At 50.1% G+C, this 26,849-nt stretch overlaps 1 protein-coding gene across 1 annotated transcript in view; it reads left to right on the forward strand.

Annotated features, from left to right (window-relative positions):
• The window catches only part of slc44a4 (solute carrier family 44 member 4), a 95,980-nt gene that overhangs the window by 17,446 nt on the left and 51,685 nt on the right, over positions 1-26,849 (forward strand). The window contains exons 2-6 of the mRNA XM_063047902.1: positions 16,606-16,654; positions 16,940-17,013; positions 18,578-18,656; positions 20,444-20,543; positions 23,079-23,195. Coding sequence (XP_062903972.1) covers positions 16,606-16,654; positions 16,940-17,013; positions 18,578-18,656; positions 20,444-20,543; positions 23,079-23,195 — 419 coding nt within the window. The remainder of the gene's footprint in view (positions 1-16,605; positions 16,655-16,939; positions 17,014-18,577; positions 18,657-20,443; positions 20,544-23,078; positions 23,196-26,849) is intronic.

Raw genomic sequence — 26,849 nt, forward strand, 5'->3', positions numbered from 1 at the left:
CACTGACTCAGGCAGTGCATTCCACGCACCAACCACTCTCTGAGTGAAAAACCTTCCTCTACTATACCCCTTGAACTTCCCACCCCTTACCTTAAAGCCATGTCCTCTTGTATTGAGCAGTGGTGCCCTGGGGAAGAGGCGTTGGCTATCCACTCTATCTATTCCTCTTATTATCTTGTACACCTCTATCATGTCTCCTCTCATCCTCCTCCTCTCCAAAGAGTAAAGCCCTAGCTTCCTTAATCTCTGATCATAATGCAGACTCTCTAAACCAGGCAGCATCCTGGCAAATTTCCTCTGTACCCTTTCCAATGCTTCCACATCCTTCCTATAGTGAGGTGAACAGAACTGGACACAATACTCCAAGTGTGGCCTAACCAGAGTTTTATAGAGCTGCATCATTACATCGCGACTCTTAAACTCTATCCCTCGAATTTATGAAAGCTAACACACCATAAGCTTTCTTAACTACCCTATCCACCTGTGAGGCAACTTTCAGGGATCTGTGGACGTGTACCCCGAGATCCCTCTGCTCCTCCACACTACCAAGTATCCTGCCGTTTACTTTGTACTCTGCCTTGGAGTTTGTCCTTCCAGAGTGTACCACCTCACACTTCTCTGGGTTGAACTCCATCTGCCACTTCTCAGCCCACTTCTGCATCCTATCAATGTCTCTCTGCAATCTTCGACAATCCTCTACACTATCTACAACACCACCAACCTTTGTGTCATCTGCAAACTTGCCAACCCACCCCTCTACCCCGACATCCAGGTCATTAATAAAAATCATGAAAAGTAGAGGTCCCAGAACAGATCCTTGTGGGACACCACTAGTCACAATCCTCCAATCTGAATATACTCCCTCCACCACGACCCTCTGCCTTCTGCAGGCAAGCCAATTCTGAATCCACCTGGCCAAACTTCCCTGGATCCCATGCCTTCTAACTTTCTGAATAAGCCTACTGTGTGGAACCTTGTCAAATGCCTTACTAAAATCCATATAGATCGCATCCACTGCACTACCCTCATCTATATGCCTGGTCACCTCCTCACAGAACTGTATCAGGCTTGTTAGACACAGTCTGCCCTTCACAAAGCCGTGCTGACTGTCCCTGATCAGACTATGATTCTCTAAATGCCCATAGATCCTATCTCTAAGAATCTTTTCCAACAGCTTTTCCACCACAGACATGAGGCTCACTGGTCTATAATTACCTGGACTGTCCCTACTACCTTTTTTGAACAAGGGGACAACATTTGCCTCCCTCCAATCCTCCGGTACCATTCCCGTGGACAACGAGGACATAAAGATCCTAGCCAGAGGCTCAGCAATCTCTTCTGTCACCTCGTGGAGCAGCCTGGGGAATATTCCGTCAGGCCCCGGGGACTTATCTGTCCTAAAGTATTTTAACAACTCCAACACCTCCTCTCCCTTAATATCAACATGCTCCAGAACATCAACCTCACTCATATTGTCCTCACCATCATCAAGTTCCCTCTCATTGGTGAATACCGAAGAGAAGTATTCATTGATGACCTCGCTCACTTCCACAGCCTCCAGGCACATCTTCCCACCTTTATCTCTAATCGGTCCTACCTTCACTCCTGTCATCCTTTTTCTCTTCACATAATTGAAGAATGCCTTGGGGTTTTCCTTTACCCTACTCGCCAAGGCCTTCTCATGCCCCCTTCTTGCTCTTCTCAGCCCCTTCTTAAGCTCCTTTCTTGCTTCCCTATATTCCTCAATAGACCCATCTGATCCTTGCTTCCTAAACCTCATGTATGCTGCCTTCTTCCACCTGACTAGATTTTCCACCTCACTTGTCACCCACATTTCCTTCACCCTACCATTCTTTATCTTCCTCACCAGGACAAATTTATCCCCAACATCCTGCAAGAGATCTCTAAACATCGACCACATGTCCTTCGTACATTTCCCTGCAAAAACATCAGTTCAGGTGCAACCCATCCAATCTGTACAGGTCCCACCTTCCCCACAAGAGATCCCAATGATCCAAAAATCTAAAACCCTGCTCCCTGCAGCAACTCCTCAGCCACACATTCAACTGCCATCTCCTCCAATTCTTACCATCTCTGTCACGTAGCACTGGCAGCAATCCTGAGAACGTCACCCTTGAGGTCCTGTTTTTCAGCCTTCTGCCTAGTTCCCAAAACTCACACTTCAGGACCTCATCCCTCTTCCTGCCTATGTTGTTGGTACCAACATGTATCACAACTTCTGGTTGCTTTCCCTCTCGTACCAGGACGTCGTGCACCCGGTCAGAGACATCCCGGACCCTGGCACCCGGGAGGCAACAAACCATGCGGGTGTCCTTCTCACATCTACAAAATCTCCTGTCTGCTCCCCTGACTATAGAGTCTCCAATGACGACAGCTCTCCTCTTCTCCGTCTCACCCTTCCACACCACAGGGTCAGACTCAGTGCCGGAGGCCCTGCCACCGTGGCTCACACCTGGTTGGTCGTCCCTGACAACAGTATCCAGGACGGTAAACTTATTATTCAGGGGAATGGCTACAGGGGTGCTCTGCACTACCTGTCTGCTCACCTTTGCTTTCCCCCCTCTGACTGTCACCCAACAACCTGCTTCCGACAGCCTAGGTGTGACTACCTCCTGGTAGCTCTCATCTACAACTGCCTCATTCTCCCTTATGAGTCAAAGATCATCCAGCTGCTGCTCCAGATTCCTTACACGGTCTTCCAGATCGCCCAGCCGTATGCACTTCTGGCAGATGTGACTCTGCTGGAGAGGGGCGTTCCCCCAAGACTGCCACATCTCACATGAGAGGCACATCACCGTCTCAGGAGGCATTGTAAAAACTAACTGCAAGCTAGCTTGTCCTCCGCCTCTTCTCGTCAAAGCCACTCGAGTCAAAGCCTCAAAGCTCCACTCCTTCACTGGCCCACTCACACTCTGGCCGCTTCGCTTGAGCTATCTCTCTATTTATCTGTTGGAGCTTTTCAAAATGCTTGGTCACCTGACCTCGATTGCCCAATCAGCTGCTTTCTGCTGAGTCTGAGCTATTCAAATCTTGATTGTCTAATCAACAGCTTTTTGCTGATCTATTCAAATCTTGATTGTCTAATCAACAGCTTTCTGCTGATCTATTCAAATCTTGATTGATTTGATTCCACAGACCAACTGCCAAAACTGCCAGAATCTCTCGAGTCAAAGCCTCAAAGCTCCACTCCTTTACTGGCCCACTCACTCACTGGCTGCTTTCCAAAGGCCTATATGCCAGAAGCTTTCTTTATGACCCTATCTACCTATGACGCCACTTTCAACAAATTATGGACCTGTGTTCCCAGATCCTTTTGTTCTACCGCGCTCCACAGTGCCCAGTCGCTGATTGTGTAATACCTGCCCTGGCTGGCCCTACCAAAGTGCAAAACCTCACGCTTGTCTGCATTAAGTTGCATCTGCCATTTTCAGCCCATTTTTTCCAGCTGAAGATCCTTCTTCAAGCCATGATAGCCTCCCTCGATGTCACTGCACCCCCAATCTTGGTGTCATTTGCAACTTTGCTGATCCAGTTAACCACATTATTATCCAGATCATTGACATAGATGACAAAGAACAATGGACCCAGCACCGACCCCTGCGGCACACCACTAGTCACAGGCCTCCAGTCAGAGAGGCGACCTCGACTACCGCTCCTTGGCCTCTTCCACAAAGCCAATGTCTAATCCAGTTTACTGTCTTGTCTTGAATGCTGAGCAACTGAACCTTCTTGACCATTTTCCCATGTGGGACCTTGTCAAGTGCTTTGCTAAAGTCCATGTAGACAACGTCCACTGCCTTGCCTTTGTCCACCTCCCTGGTAACTGCCTTGAAAAACTCTATAAAATTGGTTGGACATGACCTACATGCACAAAGCTGTGCTGACTACCCTTAGTCAATCATTGCTTGTATATCTTGGGCTGTAGCTACTGGCAAAGGTGCTTGTCTTTGTATGAAGAAGTGAAAGAGGCCAATTGGCCTATTATGACCACGTTAGCTAAAATAAAGGACTGTTGGTATTCCTACCACCACTGAAGGATGGGTTTAACTCCCGGCACTGCCTGTGTAAGGAGTCTGTATGTTCTCCCTGTGACCACATGGGTTTCTTCTGGGTGCCTCGGTTTCCTCCCACATTCCAGAGACATACGGGTCAGGGTTAGTAAGTTACGGGCACGCTACGATGGCTCTGGAAGCACAGCAACACTCATGGGCTGCCCCCAGCAAAATCCTTGAACTCCTTTCGTTGCTCACGTTACGACCAACACAGTTCTCTGAATGTTTTGATGTGAATATGACAAATAAAACTAACGTGCACACAGTGACTACTTTACTCAGTCCACCGGTACACCTGCTCATTAACGTGAATATCTAATCAGCCAATCAGGTGGCAGCCACTCAGTGCATGAAAGCATGCCGACATGGTCAAGAGGTTCAACTGTTGTTCAGACCACACATCAGAATTGGTGCCAGACAGGGTGGTTTGAGTATCTCAGAAACTACTGATCTCCTCGGATTTTCACACACAACAGTCGTTAGAGTTTACAGAGAGTGGTGAGGAAAAACAAAAAACATCCAGTGAGTGGCAGTTCTGTGGGTGAAAATATCTTGTTAATGAGGACAGAGCAGAATGGTCAGACTGGTTCAAGCTGACAGTAACTAAATAACCACACGTTATAACAGTTGTGTGCAGAAGAGCATCTCTGAACACCTAACACATCGAACCTTGAACTCATGGGCTACAGCAGCAAGAGACCACACCGGGTTCATCAAGATAATAAAATGTGTCTTTAATTTATCCATTTAGGACAGAGATGAGGAGGAATTTCTTTAGTCAGAGGGTGGTGAATCTGCAGAATTCATTGCCACAGACAGTTGTGGAGGCCAAGTTATTGGGAATATTTAAAGGGGAGATTGATTGGTCCTTGATCAGTAAGAGGGATGGTCCTTGATGGAATGGCAGAGCAGACTCGATGGGCTGAATGGCCTGATTCTGTTCCAGTGTTATGGTAGCCCATGCATCTTACTTCGGAACCCCCTTTGGGCATCTCACCACCTCTTCCACTCCCCCACTCTCTGCAGCAGCCCGGCCAAACTCCATGACCTCCGTTTCCCTCTTCCCACCTCCCCACCTACTGACCTGGGTCAGTCTGCTGGAGTCGACTGGGCAGGTGTCTCTAACTGCAGAGAGGTTCCTGTCACCTGGCACTTCCTTCCCAGACTCTTACACCCCCCTCTCCCTGTCCCAGTCACAGCCCCTCCCTGCTTTTCCTTCTCGACTCTCAACCCAACCATTCTGGTGCCAGCAATCCCTCACCCCTCACCCAGCCCGAAGGAGTCTTCACAACTCATGTTCTCAGGATTACTTTCTAATGAGAAGAGGGCATGTCCTCCTCTTGTTGCTACCATCAAGGAGGAGGTACAGGGGCCTGAAGATACACGCTTAACAATCCAGGAACAGCCTCCTCCCCTCTGCCATCAGATTTCTGAATGGACAATGAACCCATGAACACTACCCCAGTATTTTCCCTCTCTTTTTGTACTAATTGTTTAATTTATTTTTATACACGTTTCTTATTGTAATTTACAGTTGTTATTTATGTATTACAATGTACTGCTGCCGCAATCCCCCAAATCCCAGCAGATGTGCTGGTGATAGTGAAGCAGATTCCAGCAGATGTGCCGGTGATAGTGAACTGGATTCCAGCAGACGTGCTGGTGATAGTGAACCGGATTCCAGCAGACGTGTCGGTGATAGTTGAACCGGATTCCAGCAGACGTGCCGGTGATAGTGAACCGGATTCCAGCAGACGTGTCGGTGATAGTGAACCGGATTCCAGCAGACGTGCCGGTGATAGTGAACCGGATTCCAGCAGACGTGTCGGTGATAGTGAATCGGATTCCAGCAGACGTGCCGGTGATAGTGAACTGGATTCCAGCAGATGTGCCAGTGATAGTGAACTGGATTCCAGCAGATGTGCCGGTGATAGTGAACTGGATTCCAGCAGACAAGCCGGTGATAGTGATATTGAACCAGATTCTGATTCTGACTATTCGCAGTTTGTCTCCTTTTGCACATTGGCTGTTTGTCAGTCTTTGCTTTTGTGTAGTTTTTCAGAAGTTCTATGGTATTTCTTATTTTCCTGTGAATGCCTGCAAAAACTGAATTGGAAGGTTGTGTATGGTGAGATATATGTACTTGGATTCAAAGTTGTTTAATGTCATTTCCAGTACACAGGTATAAAAGAGAACAAATTAATTGTTCCAGCTCAAAAACACACTACAAGATAAGGAACACAATAACTATAAATGCATAAACTGGCTTATATACATAAGTTGATTATATGTCCACAAAGTGACATCAGGCACAGGTCTGTCTGTACATAGGGTGACTCTGACAGGAACCGATAAAATATTGGTGACCGGGAATGTCGAGGAGTGGGTGAGTGGGTTAATGTGTTGCTCAGCTTTACTGCTTGGGCAAAGTTTTTGGGTCTGCTGGTCCTGGTGTGATGCTACGTAGCCTCCTCCCTGATAGGAATGGGACAGACAGTCCATGAGCAGAGTGAGTGGGATCCTTCATGACATTACTGGCCCCTTTTCCTGCACCTTTCTGTGTATACTATATGGCCTTGATGGGTTGGTTGGTGCTGGTGATGCATTGACGACCCATTGTAGACCTCTCTGACTGTCAGAGTCCAGCCTCTGTACCAGGCATCTGAGATAATAAGTTTAATTTCATCTCGGGTTGAGAAGTTGCCGTGATTCAGAGTCTGCCTGCTCTCTGAGGTCAAAGCTCACATTGGTATTTGTCTAGGAGGGCAGGAATTTTTACTGGTGTTTTGAGGCCAGCACAAATCATTTTCCCCTCCGTCCACATCACTGGCACGGGATGCACCATTTGGTTTCAACCATGGAGCGCTTGGATCTTGCTGTGTGAAAACGGGTCGCCCGAGGACCTCTCGTTGGGTGTGGATTGCCATTCATAGCCTCCTGCGTGGAGTAGTGCTAGGCTTGGGAAGGAATTCCCCAAGGGGGCCAACCTATCCCCGGGATACCTCCTGGCTGTGCATGCTCCCCTGGGTGGGTCTGTTGTTGAGGAGAAATACTTGTGTTGAAGAATGGTTGTTTACCATTAATGGATGCTGCTGAGTTTTGAGATCCTGGAATTGGGGACTGTGTGGGAAACCTGTTACCACCGGGAGAGGGGAGGGTGTTGAGGGAACGAGTCTGTGATCAACTCCATTGCTTCTCTCTGGTCGAGTCGTTGAGGGAACGAGCCCTTGATTGACTCCATTGCTTCTCTCCGAGCGAGGCATCGAGTGAACGAGCCCGTGATCGATTCCATTGCTTCTCTCCGAGCGAGGCATCGAGTGAACGAGCCCGTGATCGATTCCATTGCTTCTCTCTGATTGAGGCATTGAGCAAGCAATCGGCGAGTGTTCGGTGTCATAGTCATAGTGTGGCCTGGGTGATTGTCATCTGCTTGTGTTTGACTGGTCTTCCTCTCTCCCTTGCTAGCAGCTGTCGGAGGAAAGAGCGGGTGGATTCCATGTTACCAGGACTGGTCAGTGAGGCTCACAGCTGCCCATTCGTTTTGGGGGACTTTGAGGTTCACGGTGCACGTGTTTCTGGAGTCTGCTCACTCATTTTTGTGCTTTCCCCTCTGCCATCAGATTTTAAAGTAAATGTATTATCAAAGTTCATATATGTCACCATATACAACCCTGAGATTCATTTTCTTGCAGGCATACTCAGTAAATCCAATAATCATAGCAGAATCAATGAAACACCACTCCCAACAGGGCAGACAACCCATACGCAAAAGACAATAAACTGTGCAAATAAAAAATAAATAATAATAATAATAAATAAATAGACAATGAATATTGACACCATGAGATGATGAGTCCTTGAAAGTAAGTCCATAAGTTGTGGGAATGGTTCAGTGATGGGGCGTGAAGTTTAGTGAAGTTCTCCGCGCTGGTTCAAGAGCCTGCTGGTTGAGGGGTAATGACTGTTCCTGACCCTGGTGGTGTGGGTCCTGAGGCTCCTGTACCTCCTTCCTGATGGTCGAGGGCATAACTGTTCCTGACCCTGGTGGTGTGGGTCCTGAGGCTCCTGTACCTCCTTCCTGATGACAGCAGTGAGACAAGAGCGTGACCTGGGTGATGGTTCCCGCTGGTTGAGGGGTAAAACTGTTCCTGAACCCGGTGATGTGGGTCCTGAGGCTCCTGTACCTCCTGCCTGATGGTCGAGGGGTAATGACTGTTCCTGAACCTGGTGGTATGGGTCCTGAGGCTCCTGTACCTCCTTCCTGATGACAGCAGTGAGACAAGAGCATGACCTGGGTGATGGTTCCCGCTGGTTGAGGGGTAAAACTGTTCCTGAACCCGGTGATGTGGGTCCTGAGGCTCCTGTACCTCCTGCCTGATGGTCGAGGGGTAATGACTGTTCCTGAACCTGGTGGTGTGGGTCCTGAGGCTCCTGTACCTCCTGCCTGATGGTGGCAGCAGTGAGACGAGAGCGTGTCGTTACAGAATTAATCAACTAAACTAAAAAAAAGACCTGGGCTGTTTTGTAACATCATAAAAAAAGAGAGAAAAGAAAACCTTAGTGTTGACGACTCCGTTCTTCTCAACCAACACTACAGAGAAGTAAAATAAGTTTGGAAATGGTCAAATTACATCCTACGAAAATGCTGAATAAATGACCTCCAAGTCTTTTCGAATTTAATGGAAGGGTCATAAACAACACTTCTAATTTTTTCCAAATTTAAACACAACATAGTTTGAGAAAACCAATGAAATGTGGTGGGAGGATTGATCTCTTTCCAATTCAGCAAAATGGATCTTCTAGCCATTAAAGTAAGAAATGCAATCATCTAACGAGCTGAAGAGGTTAAATGATTTGATTCTATCATTGGTAACCCAAAAATAGCAGTAATTGGGTGAGGTAATTCCTAATTCATATTTCCTAACTAGTTTTCCATCCCAGCATATCTGACATCTTCAAGCCTGAATGCTTGAAACCACAGTGAGCAAAACGGTTCAGAATTGTCAGTGATAAAAATCATTGCCTTCTGAACGCAAAGACATGTAACTGATGCTATTTTAGAAACTGTTGGCTTGAAGCTGAGTCTGACGGCCAGACAAGTCTGCGCGGCTGATGCCAGTTAGTAAGTGTTCTGCCACACTCTCCTGCCCCAAATGAGCGACATTTGGTCCCAAAGAAACAAAGGGAATCCCGGCTTTTTTTCAAGAATTCAAGAATTGTCCCAAATAAAGGGGTGCCCCGATGGCCCAATTAGCCGGAATCCACTCTATTGGTACTGGTTTATTATCGTCACATGTACTGAGATGCAGTGCCTTGCGCAATGTTCATACAGACCACATCATTACACAGTGCACTGAGCCAGAACAAGGTGTTTGGAGGAAAGTATAGGGGCAGGATTTAACACAGATGGTGATGGTAGAGGCCGATACATTGCGGACCTATAAGAAACTGTTAGTTGGATGGAAGTGAAATGGAGGGTTACGTGGGAGGGAAGGGTGAGTTGATCTTGGACTAGGCTAAAGGGCTGGAAGGCCTGTTCCGTGCTGCACTGCTCTATGTTTTAATAACAATGCAGAATAAAGTGTAAAAGCTACTGCAAAAGAGCAGTGCAGGTGAACAATAAATTGTAAGGTTATAATGAGGTAGATCGTGAGGCCAAGAGTCCATCTTATATACACATCATTCACAAGAAAGTCGTAAAACAAGTGCAGAGTTTTTACAAGTAAACACGATCGGAACAGAAACAAGAGAATCTGCAGATGCTGGAAATCCGAGCGACACACACAAACTGCTGGAGGAACTCAGCAGGCCAGGCAGCATCTGTGGAAAACAGTACAGTCAACCTTTTGGTCCTCCAGCATTGACACAAAACTCCACTTTTGATCAAAGCGCTCATTTTTATTTTAGTTTGTTTATTTATTTAGAGATTCAGGCCCAACAAGCCACGCCCCCAGCATCCCACCTATTTAACCCTAGCCGAGGCACAGGATGATTTACAATGACCAAATAACTGACTAACTGGTAGGTCCTTGGACTGTGGGCGGAAACCGGAGCACCCGGGGGAAACCCATGCGGTCACAGGGAGAACGGACAATCTCTTTGCAGAGAGTGGCGGGAATTGAACTCTGAACTTTGATTCCCCAAGTCATACTAACCACCATAGTGATGTACTGTTACTAAACCGTGGTGATTAGGGTTGTGGCTGTTGGTTGAAGAACCGGAACGTTGAAGGGAAGCAGTTGTTCTTGAACCTGGTGCAGTGGGATTTCAGTCCCGAAGGGACCTGGGAGAAGATGGCATGGCCCGGATGGTGGAGAATCTTTCACAATCGACCTAACGCCTCCCAGTTCTTGCAATGCGTCCTGTGTCAATGTTCCCTGCGGCTTGCGTCCTAACCTACTCGATGACATTATCCCCAGAGCTTACTAACAGAGTTCTTTGTCTGGATTCCCCCTGTAATATCTCCAAACCATTGTTCTATCTACCTCCCCAAACTATTGCTATGGTTACCTCTCGGGGGGCGGGGGAGAGCGCACGTGGAGGGGAGCTGATGTCAGAGGTGTGAGGACATCGTTTAGTCAAGGGGGCATGAGCGATATGGAGGGGAGCTGATGTCAGTCATGGGCAGACATCGTTTGGTGTGCAGTCACCTATACAGGTCAGAATCAGGTTTACTTAACACTGACATATGTCGTGAAATCTGTTTGTTGTTTTCCAGCAACAATACAGTGCAAAGACATACAAATTACTATAAATTACAACTAAGAAAATATATTTTAAAAAAGTAGTGCAGAAAGAACAAATGGTGAGGTAGTGTTGGTGGGTTCATTGTCCATTCAGCAATCGGATGGCAGAGGGGAAGAAGCTGTTTCTGAAATGTTGCGTGTGTGTCTTCAGGCTCCCGTACCTCCTTGATGGTGGCCATGAGAAGAGAGCGTGGCCTGAATGGTGGGGACCTTCGTGACGGATGCCACCTTTTCTCAGCCTTTGTCTTTTGAAGATGTCCTCGATTCTGGGCAGGCTCGTGCCCATGATGGGACTGGCTGCATTTACAGCTTTCTGCTGTTTTCCTTCTGATCTTGTGCAGTGGCCCCTCCACGGCAGTAGAAATTTGCTAATGTTTGATGACGCCAACTCCTAATCAAGTATAGTTTCCGTCGCGACTTCTTGTGGTTGCACCATTACTTTGGGCTCAGGATAGATCTGCAGAGGTGTTGACACCAAAGAACTTGATGCAGTCTCTCCTTGTCACCGCTGATCCCTCGATGCGTTCTGATGTCCCATCCAAGGGGAGACCACAGTCAGAGTCCTGGTTTCCATACCAAGGAGAAACTTGAGGGAAATGTCCCCTGCACAGATTCCTGGTGAGACTGGTTGCTCTGATGGAAGGAAGCTGATCAGAGGAGAATTTATCTCTGAGATAAATTTTCTGAGATCAAGATCTCTGAGGATCTAACTTGATCCCAATATATCATTGCAGCTACAGCAAAGGCAAGACAGTGGTTATATTTCATGAGGAGTTTGAGGAAATTTGGTTTGTCACATAAAACACTCAAAAACTTCTATACATGTACAGTGGAGAACATTCTAACAGGCTGCATTACTGTCTGGTTTGGGGGCGGTGTGCTGCTGCCACACAGGATCGAAAGAAGCTACAGAAAGTTGTAAAATTACTCAGCTCCATCTTGGGTACTAGCCTCTATTGTGTACCCAGGACATCTTCAGGGAGCGGTGACTCAGAAAGGCAGCATCCATTACTAAGGACCCCCATCACCCAGGACATGCCCTCTTCTCATTGTAACCATCAGGAAGGAGGTACAGAAGCCAGACGGCACACACTCAGCGATTCAGGAACAGCTTCTTCCCCTCTGCCATCCGATTCCTAAATGGACATTGAATCTCTGAACACTTCTCACTTTTTAAAAATCTCTGTTTTGCACTATTTTTAATTTAACTATTTAATAAACAGATTTACTTACTGTAATTGATTTACTTATTTTTTATTTCTATATTATCTGTGTGGCATTGAACTGCTGCTGCTAAGTTAACAAATCTCGCAACACATGCCGGTGATAATAAACCTGATTCAGATTCTAATTTAGTACAACACACAGGCTTCTCCAGGTGGGAGAATTGGGAACCGGGGACCATAGTTTCAGAATAAGGGGGTTATCTGCGTTTTTTTTTACTGTGTACTGTACCAGCAGTTTATGGTCGAAATGACAATAAACTTGACTAAAGCAGAAATGGGGAGGATTTCATCTCGTGACCTCTTCTCCTGGAGCGAAGTGAAGACGGGTTCCCAACACACGTGTATGTCAACCATGGAGTGTAGTGATCAGTGGAGGGGTTGGTGAAGTTGAGGTGGAAGTTGGATAATCACCAACCTCACTGAGGGATGGAGAAAAGTCCCAAAGGGCTGAAAGGCCAACAAATGTCCGCGTGCCTTTGGGTGAAGGTCAGTGGTGGAGCAGCCGAGGAATTGGGATTGGGGTGTGTGTTGTTGGGGTGGGTGAGGAATTGGGATTGGGGTGTGTGTTGTTGGGGTGGGTGAGGAATTGGGATTGGGGTGTGAGTTGTTGGGGTGGGTGAGGAATTGGGATTGGGGTGTGAGTTGTTGGAGCAGCCGAGGAATTGGGATTGGGGTGTGTGTTGTTGGGGTGGGTGAGGAATTGGGATTGGGGTGTGAGTTGTTGGGGTGGGTGAGGAATTGGGATTGGGGTATGTGTTGTTGGGGTGGGTGAGGAATTGGGATTGGGGTGTGTGTTGTTGGGGTGGGTGAGGAATTGGGATTGGGGTGTGTGTTGTTGGGGTGGGTGAGGAATTGGGATTGGGGTGTGAGTTGTTGGAGCAGCCGAGCAATTGGGATTGGGGTGTGTGTTGTTGGGGTGGGTGAGGAATTGGGATTGGGGTGTGAGTTGTTGGGGTGGGTGAGGAATTGGGATTGGGGTGTGTGTTGTTGGGGTGGGTGAGGAATTGGGATTGGGGTGTGTGTTGTTGGGGTGGGTGAGGAATTGGGATTGGGGTGTGAGTTGTTGGGGTGGGTGAGGAATTGGGATTGGGGTGTGAGTTGTTGGAGCAGCCGAGGAATTGGGATTGGGGTGTGTTGTTGGGGTGGGTGAGGAATTGGGATTGGGGTGTGAGTTGTTGGGGTGGGTGAGGAATTGGGATTGGGGTGTGAGTTGTTGGGGTGGGTGAGGAATTGGGATTGGGGTGTGTGTTGTTGGGATGGGTGAGGGATTGGGATTGGGGTGTGAGTTGTTGGGGTGGGTGAGGAATTGGGATTGGGGTGTGAGTTGTTGGGGTGGGTGAGGAATTGGGATTGGGGTGTGTGTTGTTGGGGTGGGTGAGGAATTGGGATTGGGGTGTGAGTTGTTGGGGTGGGTGAGGAATTGGGATTGGGGTGTGAGTTGTTGGAGCAGCCGAGGAATTGGGATTGGGGTGTGTGTTGTTGGGGTGGGTGAGGAATTCGGATTGGGGTGTGAGTTGTTGGGGTGGGTGAGGAATTGGGATTGGGGTGTGAGTTGTTGGGGTGGGTGAGGGATTGGGATTGGGGTGTGTGTTGTTGGGGTGGGTGAGGAATTGGGATTGGGGTGTGAGTTGTTGGGGTGGGTGAGGAATTGGGATTGGGGTGTGAGTTGTTGGGGTGGGTGAGGAATTGGGATTGGGGTGTGAGTTGTTGGGGTGGGTGAGGGATTGGGATTGGGGTGTGTGTTGTTGGGGTGGGTGAGGAATTGGGATTGGGGTGTGTTGTTGGGGTGGGTGAGGAATTGGGATTGGGGTGTGTGTTGTTGGGGTGGGTGAGGAATTGGGATTGGGGTGTGAGTTGTTGGAGCAGCCGAGGAATTGGGATTGGGGTGTGTGTTGTTGGGGTGGGTGAGGAATTGGGATTGGGGTGTGAGTTGTTGGGGTGGGTGAGGAATTGGGATTGGGGTGTGAGTTGTTGGGGTGGGTGAGGGATTGGGATTGGGGTGTGTGTTGTTGGGGTGGGTGAGGAATTGGGATTGGGGTGTGAGTTGTTGGGGTGGGTGAGGAATTGGGATTGGGGTGTGTGTTGTTGGGGTGGGTGAGGAATTGGGATTGGGGTGTGTGTTGGGGTGGGTGAGGAATTGGGATTGGGGTGTGAGTTGTTGGGGTGGGTGAGGAATTGGGATTGGGGTGTGAGTTGTTGGGGTGGGTGAGGGATTGGGGTGTGTGTTGGGGTGGGTGAGGAATTGGGATTGGGGTGTGTGTTGTTGGGGTGGGTGAGGAATTGGGATTGGGGTGTGAGTTGTTGGGGTGGGTGAGGAATTGGGATTGGGGTGTGTGTTGTTGGGGTGGGTGAGGAATTGGGATTGGGGTGTGAGTTGTTGGGGTGGGTGAGGAATTGGGATTGGGGTGTGTGTTGCTGGGGTGGGTGAGGGATTGGGATTGGGGTGTGTTTTGTTGGGGTGGGTGAGGGATTGGGATTGGGGTGTGTGTTGGGGTGGGTGAGGGATTGGGGTGTGTGTTGGGGTGGGTGAGGGATTGGGATTGGGGTGTGAGTTGTTGGGGTGGGTGAGGAATTGGGATTGGGGTGAGTATTGTTGGGGTGGGTGAGGGATTGGGATTGGGGTGTGTGTTGGGGTGGGTGAGGAATTGGGATTGGGGTGTGTGTTGTTGGGGTGGGTGAGGAATTGGGATTGGGGTGTGAGTTGTTGGGGTGGGTGAGGAATTGGGATTGGGGTGTGTGTTGTTGGGGTGGGTGAGGAATTGGGATTGGGGTGTGAGTTGTTGGGGTGGGTGAGGAATTGGGATTGGGGTGTGTGTTGCTGGGGTGGGTGAGGAATTGGGATTGGGGTGTGTGTTGCTGGGGTGGGTGAGGGATTGGGATTGCGGTGTGTTTTGTTGGGGTGGGTGAGGGATTGGGATTGGGGTGTGTGTTGGGGTGGGTGAGGGATTGGGATTGGGGTGAGTATTGTTGGGGTGGGTGAGGAATTGGGATGGGAGTGGCTGAGGGTTGGGATTGAGGTGAGTGTTGTTGAGTGGGTGAGGGATTGGGATAGGAGTGGCTGAGGGTTGGGATTGGGGTGAGTATTGTTGGGGTGGGTGAGGGATTGGGATAGGAGTGGCTGAGGGTTGGGATTGAGGTGAGTGTTGTTGGGGTGGGTGAGGAATTGGGATGGGAGTGGCTGAGGGATTGGGATTGGGGTGTGTGTTGTTGGGGTGGGTGAGGGATTGGGATTGAGGTGAGTGTTGTTGGAGTGGGTGAGGGATTGGGATAGGAGTGGCCTGGGGTGGGAGTGGGGTGAGTGTTTTGGGAGGGGAGTATGGTTTTGGGATGAAGGTCAGTGGTGGTGACAAGACGGGTGGTAAGGATTGGGATTAGGGTTGATGATAGGATTTAGGGTGAGTGGTGTTGGTAGGGGTTGGGTTGCGGGTCAGTGGTGGTTTAGGTGAGGGATGAGGGTCAGTGTGAGGCTGAGGCCAAACGCACTGGTAGCAGAGTTTGGTGGGATGGCGGGTGGAGATAGTGGTTCCAATTCTTCAACTCCTACTGGGAGGGGGTGCTGTGGTTCGTCTCTGGGGTGTGTGTGTGTGTCTCCCTCTCACCCCTCTCTCTCCCTTTACCTCTCCCCTCCCCTCCCCCCTCCCCTCCCCCCTCCCCTCCCCCCTCCCTTCCCCCTGCCCTCTCCCTTCCCCTCTCCCTTCCCCCTGCCCTCTCCCTTCCCCTCTCCCTTCCCCCTCCCTCTCCCTTTACCTCTCCCCTCCCCTCTCCCTTCCCCTCCCCCTCCCTTCCCCCTGCCCTCTCCCTTCCCCTCTCCCTTCCCCTCTCCCTTCCCTCCTCCCTCTCCCTTTACCTCTCCCCTCCCCTCCCCCCTCCCCTCTCCCCTCCCCTCTCCCCTCCCCTCCCCCCTCCCCTCTCCCCTCCCCTCCCCTCCCCTCTCCCCTCCCCTCCCCTCCCCTCTCCCCTCTCCCCTCTCCCCTCCCCTCTCCCCTCTCCCCTCCCCTCTCCCCTCCCCCCTCCCCTCTCCCTTTACCTCTCCCCTCCCCCTCCCCTCTCCCCCTCCCCCCTCCCATCCCCCTTTCCCTCCCCTCTCTCCCCCCTCCCATCCCCCTTTCCCTCCCCTCTCTCCCCCCTCTCTCCCCCCACTCTCCCCCCTCTCTCCCCCTCTCTCCCCCTCTCTCCTCCCTCTCCCCCCTCTCCTCCCTCTCCCCCTCCCCCCTCCCCCCTCCCCTATCTTCCTCCCCTTTCTGACTGTCTGTAGTTGTCTAATTCCTTCTCTGTCACTCCCTCCCTTCCATTCTCTCTCCGTCTCTCTTTCTGTCCCCTATGTTCACTGCTCTCAGGTCAAGGCCCTTCAGCCCCTTGGATCTGCTGACCCTCGGCTATGTCCTGTCCACCATCTTCCTCCTGGTAACCCTTGGCCAAGGTCTAGGTTATGGTCCTGGGGGGAAGAGTGGGATAGGGTGGGGGGAGCGATAGGTGGGTGAAGGTCCATGCCTGCTCCCCACCCGCAGCCGCCCCTGTAACGAGCTCCCTGATGTTCTGACCTCTTTTTGTCACCCACAGGGGCCCCCTCTGCCTATGACCCGAGGTTCAAAGGGCCAATCGAGAACAGGTGAGTATTGTGGAGGGCGCCCTCACCTTTTGAGGGGATGTGGGTATAATGAAGGGGTGAGGGTGAGTGTTGGAGGCGAGGGGGGCATGAGGTGGGCAATGAAGTGGTTCGAGGTGTGCGTGTGTGGGGCATTGCTCTGGTTTGTGTGGGGATTGTGAACCCGGACCCCCCAATACCTCCCCTTTTTCCCAGCTTTGACCTCCTCTACCTTGTCCAGGTTTTATTTTTGCCTTTTGGGTGGGACCTTCTTACACTGATGGTTTCCACGTCTCTCTCCCCCCACAGGAGCTGCACAGACATAATCTGCTGTGCCATCTTTATGGTCTTCATCCTGGGATACATGGTGGTAGGCATTGTGGGTAAGTGACCCCTCCCACTGCCCCTCCTCACCCCCCACCCCCCACTCAATGCTCAGGCAGGGGCAAGGGAGGGGAGGCAACTGGGGGAACGGTCAGTGGCACATACTGTCTGCGGGGAGGGGGATGCGGGGGGCGCCTTGGCTCTCATGTTTGGGTCATAAGAAACCCGGGTGCGGTACTCCACTCTACCCCAGGACCACGACCATAAGACACAGGAGCAGACCAGGCCAAGCAGCTCCACCATTCCCTCGTAACTCCAATCTCCTGCCGTCTCCGTGGAACATTTGACACCCTGACTAATCAAGAACCTATCAACCTCAGCGTTAAATACACTCGATGACTTGGCCTCCACAGGTGTCCTAACAAAGAATTACACAGATTTACCATCCTCTGGCTAAAGAAATTCCTCCTCATCTCCGTTCTAAAGGGACATCCCTCTGTTTTGATCCTAGACTCACCCACTATAGGAAACATCCTCTCCGCGTACACTCTATCTAGACCTTTCAATATTTGATAGGTTTCAATAAGATCCTACCTCACTTGTCTTAACCGCAGCGAGTACAGCCCCAGAGGCATGAAATGTTCCTCATACATTAACCCTGTCACTCCCAGGTTCACTCCAGTGGACCTTCTCTAGACCCTCTCCAATGACAACACATCGTTTCTCAGATATGGGCCCCAGAACTGCTCACAATACTCCAAGAGCAGTCTGACAAGTGCCTTATAAAGCCTCAGCATCACATCCTTCCTCTTATATTCTAGTCCTCTCGAAATGGATGTTAAGATCGCATTTGCTTGCCTTACGACCAACTCAACCTGCAAGTTAACCTTTAGGGCATCCTGCACCTTTGCACCTCTGGTTTTTGAATTTCCTCCCCGTTTAGAAAATAGTCTAATAGTCACCTTTATTCCTTCTACCAAAGTGCATGACCGTCCACTTCCCCGCACGATGTTCCAACAGCCACTTCTTTGCCCATTCTCCCGATATGTCCAAATCCTTCTGCAGCCTCTCTGCTTCCTCAACAGTACCTGCCCCTCCACCTACCTTCGTATGGCGGGTAAATATGGCCACCAAGCCATCAATTCTGTCATCAGATCATCAGCGTGAAAGGAAGTGGGTACTCCAGCCACTGTGCTGTAACTTACTGACCCTAGCCCGTACGTCTTTGGGCCACAGGAGGAGTCCGGAGCACCCGGAGTAAATCCGCGTGGTCACAGGGAGGACGTGCAGCGATGGGAGTTGGACCCAGGTCGCTAGCGCTGTATAGCGTTACACGGACTGTCACGCTGCTGTCGCGCTCCTCGGTACTGTGCCACTCCAGTCAGATTATGGTCAATCAGGCGTCTGTTGTGAGTTTGAAACGTTCCAGAATGAGACAGCACTGGGGGAGGCCGTTTGGCTGACAAGCATTCCCAGTTGGTCCTACTGCCCTCCTCTGTGCCCCAGCCCCGGGGAGCTTGTGTTCCGATGCTGTAGGAAGTGTGGTCCTTTTCCCGGGCAGAGTGCCTTGCGGAGCCCAAACGTGCAACGGGGTGACTGAGGCCTCATGTTCTCTCTCCACAGCATGGCTGTACGGCGACCCACGGGAGGTGATCTACCCAAGGAATTCCACCGGCATGTATTGTGGCGTTGGCAACAACAAGTGAGTTGTGGGTCACTTGAGCTGGTGGGAGGCAAGAGGAGGGGGAATCTCTGGTGAGGGGTATTAACCTCTCAACCCTGTTCTCCCTGTAACTTTTGTAACTAATCAAGGACCTATCAACATCTGCTTTAAATATACCCAATGACGTGGCCTCCACAACCATCTGTGGCAATGAATTCCACAGATTCACCACCCTCTGGTAAAGAAATTATTCCCCTCTCTGTTCCATACACTTCCCTACATTGTAAGGACAGGTTAAATGGTATGGTTAAAATGGTTTAGCAAGGTGGTGATGAATGAGTATGATGGTTGTGTTGTGGGTATGATCATTGGGATGAGGGTTTGATGGATGTGTTGAGGGTCTGACGGATGGGTTGTGGGTTTGAAGGCTGGACTGTGGGTTTGATGGTTGGTTTGTGGGTTTGATGGCTGGGTTGTGGGTTTGATGGCTGGGTTGTGGGTTTGATGGTTGGTTTGCGGGTTTGATGGCTGGGTTGCATGCAGAGTTTAATGTTTCACTAGCTTGTGCTCATGATGGATGTTTATTTGTTAAACACCTATAGAATATAGAACATGTGACAGCACAGGAAAAGGTCCTTCGGCGCACAATGTTGTGCTGAACTGATTAAATTAGTAATCGAATGTCTAGGCATTTGAATTAGTAATCCCTTCTGCGTAGACCAGGAACTCCCAGCCTGGAGTTCACAGAACCCTTGGTTAATTGTAGCAGTCCATGGCATCAAAAATGTTGGGAACCCCTGGCTGGACAATGTCCATATTCTTCCATTTTGTGTACATTCACGTGCCTATCCAAGGTCCCCTTGAATACTCCTTGGTATTTGACTCCACCACAACCCTGGTTGCACATCACAGGCACGCACCTTTCCCTCCTCCACAAAATAGTCCTTCCAGGTGAGGCAACACCTCCCCTACGAACCCATTGGGGTCATCTACTCAGGTGCTCCTGCTGTGGCCGCCTCCACCTAGATGGGACCTGACGTAGATTGGAGGATTGCTTCATTGGGCAACTTCTCTCCAGATGCAAAATGCAGGACTTTTCGGTGGCCAAACATTTTATATCTGAGCTCCATTCCCAAAGTGGCACGTCTGTCCGTGGCTGCCTCTTGTGCCACGATCAGTCCACTCTCAGTCTGGAGGAGAAACACCTCATATTATGTTTTGGATAGCCTCCAACCTGATGGCATGAACTTTGATTTTGCAGGTTTCCTGTAGTGTTTTTCCCCTCCCCTTTCTGTCTTCTTCAATTCTCCACTCTGGTCCCTGCTTGATCTCTTCTCTCCTGCCTATCACCTCCACCCAGTGCCTCTCCTCCTTCCCTTTTTCCTACAGTCCACCCTCCTCTCCTATCAGATTCCTTCCTTTACTTTTTTCACCTCTCACCTCCCAGCTTCTTACTTCATCCCCTCCCTCCACTTTCTTATTCTGCCATCTTCCCCCTGTCCTTTCCAGTCCTGAAGAGGCCCGAAACATTGACTGTTTATTCATTTCCACAGATGCTGCCTGACCTACTGAGTTCCTCCAGCATTTTGTGTGTTGCTCCTGTGGTTCTGTGTTTCAATGTTCCTCCCCCCATAAGCTCTCTGCTCCTGCACCTGCCACATCTCTGCACTCCCATTCTCTGTTTCTGTGCTTCCGAGTCTGCTGGGGGCCGCCAAGGGGCCGCCGGTGGCGCTGGTGGGGCAGGCGGTTCCATGGAGTCTCCTAGGCCGAGACTCGAGCGTCCCGCTCCCTGGTGTTCCCACTCTAACACACCTTCTCTTCCAAAGGGAGAAGCCCTACGCCCTCTACTTCAACATCCTGAAATGCGTCTCGCCCACGGCTATCCTGACCTCGGCTCTCAACAAGCTGCAGTGCCCCACCACACAGGTAACGGTCACTCGAGGGGGGTGGGGGGGAACCACGAGGTGCTAAGTTGTTCCGACAGTCATGAATGTTTGACATCTCTCTATGGCTTTGCTGCTCGCTGAGAGGAAACCGGACAGACAGCCATGCTTTCAAACCTTGAGTGATGATCTCCAGGCTTCCTGCTCGCTTGCACCCCCCTGCTGGGGAATAGGCCGCCGAAAGCAGCTCAGCAGAGTGCCCCAACCCGGGAGCAAGAGCCTTTCAACTTGTCCCCAGGGGTAGCCCATCAAAGATCCCTCCTCTCCCGGGAACGAGGTCCCTGGAGCTTCTGCTGGCATTTCTGGGATTGCTTGCTCCACGTCGGCTTCGGACTGCCTGCGGCAGAATTGGTGCTTCTTACAGCCAGGGGCATTTTCTACAACCAGCACGGTGATTGGCCAGTGTTGGAACATGCCAATGGTCAGCCTGAGGTCCCTGGTGCCTGCTGAATTTACGTCCGCCCCTTTTGCAGGCTGGACCCAGCTGCCAATGGGCCGAAGGGTCTACAGATCTCTGTGACTCCCAGCCCTTCCCTGATCCCAAATCTAACTCCCCTTGTGAAGGTGAACAAGTCTCCAGATGGTGAAATTCTGACAGAGGCACTGGAAGCTCCTTCTCCGGGTCGGACAGCTGCCTTTCTTTAGAACATAGCACAGCAGGCCCAATATTCTGCCCACCTTTTAACCGACTCCAAGATCAATCTAACCCTTCCCTCCCACATAACCCTCCATTTTTCCATCATCCTGAGGAATTTCTTCAGCCTCCTGAGGAAGTAGACGTGTTGGTGAGCTTACCTGGTCCTGGTATCAACATGATTGGACCAGGACCAACCTTGTGAAGATGAACAAGTTAATCATCTAGGAACTTGAAGCTCTCAACTACCTCAACCTCAGTACCACTGATGTAGAGAGGAGGATGTGCACTGCCCCCTTCCTGAAGCCAAAGACCATCTCTTTGGTTTTGCATACGTGACCAACCTCTTCAAGCACTCACGGCGGTCGATGTCAGGGCCACTGGGCAGTAGTTGCTAAGGCACGTTACCTTGTTTTAGACCATAAGGCATAGGGTCAGAATTAGGCCACTCAGCCCATCGAGTATGCTCTGCCATTCCATCATGGCAGATCCCAGATCTCACTCTTGGGTAGTGGGATGATAGCAGTTTTCTTAAAACTGGATCCAAGAGTTAGTGGAGCCTTGAGATGAATCTCTCTCGCAAATATAGGAAGGCAGCACAACAGTTAGCCTACTGCTATTACAGTGCTAGAAACCAGGGCTGAATTCACACATAGAGCTTGTATGTTCTCCTCATGACCGTGTGGGTTTCTCTGGGTGCTCCGGTTGCCTGCCACATTCTGAAGATTAGATCAGATTCTGAGGACACGCAGTCCTCTTTTATTGTCATTTAGTAATGCATGTATTAAGAAATGATACAATATTCCTCCGGTGTGATATCACAGAAACACAGGACAGACCAAGACTGAAAAACTAACTGAAACCACATAGTTATAACATATAGTTACAACAGTGCAACAATACCATAACTTGATGAAGAACAGGCCATGACACAGTAAAAAAGTTCAAAATCTCTCGAAAGTCCCACATCTCACGCAGACGGGAGAAGGAAGAAAACTCTCCCTGCCATGCCGGACCACAGTCTGACTCTGAGTCATCCGAAAACTTCGAGCCTCCGATCAGCCCTCCGACACAGAGTACTGAGCACCATCTCTGCCGACGGCTTCGACCTCAGCCTCGGTCGCCAGCAGCAGGCAAAGCCGGGGATTTTGGGGCCTTCGGAGATTCTTGACCGCCCAGTAACAGTGGCAGCGAACCGGGCATTTCAGAAATTTCTCCAGATGTTCCTCTGTGCTTCTCACGTCTGTCTCCATCAAATCAGAATTGTCCACAGCCCCTATTTAACAGATACGATATCATTTCACTGGAGAGCTGCGCGCGCTGCGTCACGCCGCCATCTTCTCCTCCCGCCTGTACGGGTTAGTGGGTTAATTGGTCAGATGGGTGTAATTGGGTGGTGCAGGCCTGTCACTGTGCTGTATCTCAGTATAAATAACGTAATCCTAAAATTTCACATTCTCAAAACCCTTCAGTACAGAACAGTTTAGCGTACCACTGTGACAGTGCCAGTGACCCATGTTCCAATCCTGCTGCTGTCTGTAAGGAGTTTGGTACACTCTCCCCGAGTCTGCGTGGGTTTCCTCCGGGTGCTCCAGTTTCCTCCCACAGTCCGAAGAAGTACCGGTTAGGGTTACCAAGTTGTGGGCATGCTGCCTCCAACACGTCCTTACCGATCTGATTTGGTGCATTTCACTGTACGTTGGGATGTTCTGATGTACGTGCGAGAGAGAAAAAAAATTGATCTTAAATCTTTACCCCACGGAAATGAAACCGAGTTGCCAGTAAGTTCTGAACCCCTTTCTGCAGCGTCTCAGGTAGTGCAGGGAGCTGGTAGCCGGACTTGTGGAGTGTGTCTCACGCTGTGTTGTTCCTGTTTCCGCCCAGGTGTGTGTGTCGCAGTGCCCCAGCAGGTTCTGGACTGCAGTGCCAGGAACGAAGGTGCCAGACATCTTCCAGCAGGAGTACTGCAACCCCAGTCTTGACCTGTCCACGACCAGACTGGTGAGTGTATCTGCAGCTACGAGGACCGCACCATGCTCCATTTCTGATGCTGGATCTCGAGCGGTGGAGGCTGACAGGAGATCTGATAAGGGGGTTCTATGATTAGATCGAGTAGACAGACAACATCTTTTTCCCAGGGTTGAAATATCCAATACCAGAGAGGCATCCGTTAATCTCATGAGACCATGGATTTGCGCCTTGGAAGGTTTCCAGGGCGCAGGCCTGGGCAAGGTTGTATGGAAGACTGGCAGTTGCCCACGCTGGTTGCCCTCTCCACGTCACTGATGTTGTCCAAGGGAAGGGCATTAGAGCCCATACAGCTTGGCACCAGTGTCATCGCAGAGCAATGTGTGGATTAGTGCCTTGCTCAAGGACACAACACGCTGCCTCAGCCAAGGCTCGAACTAGCGACCTTCAGATCGCTAGACAAACGCCTTAACCACTTGGCCACGCGCCAACACTAGGCATGAAATGGCGTTTAAGGTGAAAGGATAATGTGAGGGTTAAGTTTTTTTTTTACACAGAGAGTGGTGGGCGCCTGGAGCAGTGGTAGAGGCAGACACATTAGAGACTTTGCAGAGTTTAGATAAGCACTTGAATGTGAGGAGAATGGAAGGATATGGACATTGTGTAGGCAGAAGGGATTAGTTTAGTTGGTCATTTGATGACTAATTTAATTGGTTTGGCACAGCATTGTGGTCCGAAGGGGCTGTTCCTGTGCTGTTCCACGCTGACGAAGGGACGGATGTAGGTTTGTTATTGCCTCTTGGACCGAGTTACAGAGAGCGACACTCAGCAAGTCAGGCAGCATCCTCAGAGAGGAATAAACAGTCGACATTTCGGGCCAGAACTGGGAAGGAAGCGGCAGAAGGCCAGAATCAGAGGGTGGGTGAGGGGGGGGGGAGGAATACCAGCTGGCAGATGACAGGTGAGGCCAGGTGACAGGTGAGACCAGGTGACAGGTGAGATCAGGTGAGGGGGAGTGTGAGTAGGAAGGGGAGGGGTGGAATGAAGAAAGATGATTGATGGAAGAGGTAAAGGGCTGGAGAAGATAGGAAAGAGTGGACTCGAGGAGAAAGGGAAGGAGGCAAGGAGCCAGAGGGAGGGGATGAGCAAGTGAGGGGATGTGAAGGGGTGTGAGGGAAACCAGAAGGGAGAATGGCAAGAAGGAGAGGAGGGATAAATTACTGGACGTAGGAGAAAGCAGTGTTCATGTTATTGGGTTGGAGGCCACCCTGATGTCAGTATATAGCCTCCAAAGGTGTTTCCCCTCCCACCGGAGCCTGGCCTTGTCGTGATAGCGGAGTAGGCCGTGCACCAGCAGGTCGGAATGAGGGAAGTCTGATTGAAATGGGTTAAGCTTCGAGGTCACAGAACGACAGAGAATGCAGAGTGTGGTGTTACGGCCACAGGGCAGTCAAAGTGCAAAGGTCACAATGAGGTAGATCACACAGGGGCAGCACAACCCGTGGCGTTGGGGGCTGTTGAGGGCCATCACTGGGTCAGAGAGTCCTACACCACAAAAATAGGCCTTTTGGTCTGTAGTGAACTGTCAGTCTGCCTCGTCCCACCGACCAGCACCTGGACCATCGCCCTCCATACCCCGACCATCCATGTAGTTATCCAGACTTTCCTACAATGTCCAAACCAGACCTGCATCCACTGGCAGCTTGTTCCACACTCTCACCACCCTCTGTCCCCTCACCTTCACCTTTCACCCTTAACCCATGACCTCCAGTTCGAGTCTCACCCAACCTCAGTGGAAAAAGCTTGCTTGTATTTACCGCATCAAGAACCCTCGTGATTTTGTATACCACTATCAATTTCCTACGCTCAAAGGAATAAACTCCAAGCCTATTTACCTCCCCCTATAACTCAGGTCCTCAAGTCCCAGCAACATCCCTGTAAGTTTCCCTGTACTCTTTCAATCTTATTGATAACTTTCTGTAGGTTCACCTTCTCCTGAAGGGCTTTGGTACAGTCCCTCAGTGTGTGAAGGGCTGAATGGTGTTGTCAGTGCTGATGGAGTTGGTTGGTCACTGATAATTGAAGTCACCACCACACCCCCCAATCTACCAGCACCAGCAGAACCTCTGTGAAGCCAGGCAGAGCAAGATCACAAATTGATAAAAACATAGAAAACCTACAGCACAATACAGGCCCACAAAGTTGTGCCGAACATGTCCCTGCCTTAGAAATTACTCGGGTTACCCAAAGCCCTCTATTTTTCTAAGCTCCATGTACCTATCCAAAAGTCTCTTAAAAGACCCTATTGTATCCGCCTCCAACACTGTTGCTGGCAGCCCATTCCACGTACTCAGCATTCCCTGAGTAAAAAACTTACCCCTGACATCTCCGCTGTACCTGCTTCCAAGCACCTTAAAACTATGCCCTTTCGTGTTAGCCATTTCAGCCCCGGGAAAAAGCCTCTGACTATCCACACGATCAATGCCTCTCATCATCTTATACACCTCTGTCAGGTCACCTCTCCTCCTCCGTCGCTCCAAGGAGAAAAGGGCAAGTTCGCTCAACCTATTCTCATAAGGCATGCTCCCCAATCCAGGCAGCATCCTTGTAAATCTCCTCTGCACCCTTTCTATGGTTTCCACACCCTTCCTATCGTGAAGTGACCAGAACTGAGCACAGTACTCCAAGTGGCATCTGACCAGGGTCCTATATAGCTAACATTACCTCTTGGCTCTTAAACTCAATCCCACGATTGATGAAGTCCAATACACCGTATGCCTTCTTAACCACAGAGTCAACCTGCACAGCAGCTTTGAGTGTCCTATGGACTCGGACCCCAGATCCCTCTGATCCTCCACACTGCTAAGAGTCTTACCATTAATACTATATTCTGCCATCATATTTGACCTACCAAAATGAACCACTTCACACTTATCTGGGTTGAACTCCATCTGCCACTTCTCAGCCCAGTTTTGCATCCTATCAATGTCCTGTTGTAACCTCTGACAGCCCTCCACAATATCCACAGCACCCCCAACCTTTGTGTCATCAGCAAATTTACTAACCCATCCCTCCACTTCCTCATCCAGGTGATTTATAAAAATCACGAAGAGTAGGGGTCCCAGAACAGATCCCTGAGGCACACCACTGGTCACTGACCTCCATGCAGAATATGACCCATCTACAGCCACTCTTTGCCTTCTGTGGGCAAGCCAGTTCTGGATCCACAAAGCAATGTCCCCTTGGATCCCATGCCTCCTTACTTTCTCAATAAGCCTGACATGGGGTACCTTGTCAAATGCCTTGCTGAAATCCATATACACTACATCTACGCCTCTACCTTCATCATTGTGTTTAGTCACATCCTCAAAAAATTCAATCAAAGCCCTTGACAAAGCCATGCTGACTATTCCTAATCATTTTATACCTCTCCAAATGTTCATAAATCCTGCCTCTCAGGATCTTCTCCATCAATTTACCAACCACTGAAGTAAGACTCACTAGTCTATAATTTTCTGGGCTATCTCTACTCCCTTTCTTGTATACAGGAACAACATCCGCAACCCTCCAATCCTCCGGAACCTCTCCCGTCCTCATTGATGATTCAAAGATCATCGCCAGAGGCTCAGCAATCTCCTCTCTCGCCTCCCACAGTAGCCTGGGGTACATCTCATCCGGTCCCGGTGA

This window comes from Mobula hypostoma, chromosome 5, assembly GCF_963921235.1.
Source record: "Mobula hypostoma chromosome 5, sMobHyp1.1, whole genome shotgun sequence".
Taxonomy (NCBI): domain Eukaryota; kingdom Metazoa; phylum Chordata; class Chondrichthyes; order Myliobatiformes; family Myliobatidae; genus Mobula; species Mobula hypostoma.